General features: G+C 30.0%; 1 protein-coding gene across 4 annotated transcripts in view; it reads left to right on the top strand.

Annotated features, from left to right (window-relative positions):
• Window positions 1-1,814, top strand: part of CASC1 (cancer susceptibility 1) — a 58,855-nt gene that overhangs the window by 11,599 nt on the left and 45,442 nt on the right. For all 4 annotated transcript variants that reach the window (XM_023514703.1, XM_023514702.1, XM_023514700.1 and 1 more), the window contains one exon: window positions 817-908. In XM_023514703.1, the coding sequence (XP_023370471.1) occupies window positions 817-908 (92 nt within the window). The remainder of the gene's footprint in view (window positions 1-816; window positions 909-1,814) is intronic.

Below are 1,814 nucleotides of genomic sequence, written 5' to 3'. Positions count from 1 at the left end.
AAAAAAAAAAAAAAAAAAAAATTCTGAAACTCAAATTCATTAGGTATGAGAAATAAATATTCTCTAGGAAGAAGTAGATACAACAACTTAAGTTTTTACTGTTTAATGATATTTTATCTGCCAAATTAAAAATGCCAATTTCATCTGTGAACTACCAATTGTACATTGATAAAAGTATGGGTTAAATAAAATATCTAAAAAGTGATTTTTAAAATCTGAATAGTCTAAGTATTTGTAGCTTTTAGCATTAAGAACATCTGTAGATTCAGATTCAGGTTTTTAAAAGACTGTCCTCAGATTCCATGTTGATTTTTTATATGTAATGTTATAAATTCTTTCTTAGGTAACTCATGAAAAGAAACAATGCCAGGGTTTGTATTTTGGAGATATTTTATTAGACAAAACTTAATGTTCTTCAATACTTATTTCATTTTCAATAGTGAGAGCAAGAGAAGATTAAGGTAATTACTTCTGATGATGTAGATGTCACAAAGTTAGTCTTCTGAAAACTTTACCTCTTAATTGCCCATCATTGATCTGGCATATTTTACTGGTTAAAATCACTATTGGATTACTCTAAATTTGGGGGATGAGAAATACCATGTGGGCCAAATCCTTTGGCCAGAAAAAAGTCACGTTACTGTTTGAAGAAAGAAAAGCTAATACTTTTCTCATTTCTACCACATAATAAAGATTGTGCCTTCTATGAAATATTCCACCACCACTACATCTTGAAAGTATTTGGAGTAATTTTAAGGGCTTGAAGATACAGTGATCTAATCAGTGGGGGAAAAAGGGGATTTTTTTGTTTGTTAGAGGAAGCCCGTTTGAAATATGAGAAAGAAGAATTGGAAAGACTTGAAATGGAGCGAATTGAGAGAGAAAAATGGTGTCAACTTGAAGAAAAGGTAAACAAATATTAGTAATGTTCTTAATGAGGACAAACTATGGCTGTCAGATTGTTGTCAGTTGATGTCCTTCTCAGCCCATAGCTACCAGTAACATAGAGGCCTAAATGAACTTATTCTACCATAAAGTAAGTGACATTATTCCACAATTCACAGATAAGGAAATAGAGAAATTAAGCAGTTGATTAAGTGCCAAGACCAGGACCTAGACCTAAGCCTTGCTTCAGAGCCCATACTTGGAACTGTTAAGCATGCATGAATCTGCTTTATAGACATTTTAATAGGGGCCATAAAATGTAATTCAGAATATTCAAATTCTACCTCTCCTGTGGTAGTTTCACTTCTCTTTTTCTAGAATCTTTTAGATGAGTAATTCTGAAAAGTTTTAGTCTTGGGACAAAACTCCATTAACTGATTAAAAATTGAAGATCCCCAAGGATTACATATGTTAGTATTTACTATATTAGATCTAGTGTTAGTGTCTGCCCTATTAAAAAAATGTTTATCATATTAGAAATTAAAACTGATTTTTTTTTCTTTTTTTTTATTGGACATTAACTATTAATAAAATAAAATGTAGTAAACATTAGTTAATACACTAACATTTTTAAAGAAAACCTTTTTTTAATTAGGTAAATGAATGGCATTGCTTATTTTTTTAAAATTTTAAAAAAATACCTCTTTAATACCTGACTTAACAAAAGACAGCTGGATTTTCATAGCTACAGCAGTATTCCAGCTGTTAGAATGTGTTGTTTTGAAAGAGGTATATGGAGAAAATCTGACTTCACACACATAGGTAGTTGGAAAAGGAGGAATATTTTAATAACCTTTCAGATATTTTTCTTTGATACTATACCAAAACTCAACAAGTGGTAGTTTCTTCTCTTTTTTTTTTTTTTTTTT

The sequence above is a fragment of the Otolemur garnettii genome, unplaced genomic scaffold, assembly GCF_000181295.1.
Source record: "Otolemur garnettii isolate 467f Iridium unplaced genomic scaffold, OtoGar3 scaffold00057, whole genome shotgun sequence".
NCBI classification, from domain to species: Eukaryota; Metazoa; Chordata; class Mammalia; order Primates; family Galagidae; genus Otolemur; species Otolemur garnettii.
The sequence above is the reverse complement of the archived record's forward strand: the minus strand, read 5'-3'. Positions and strand labels throughout refer to the sequence as shown.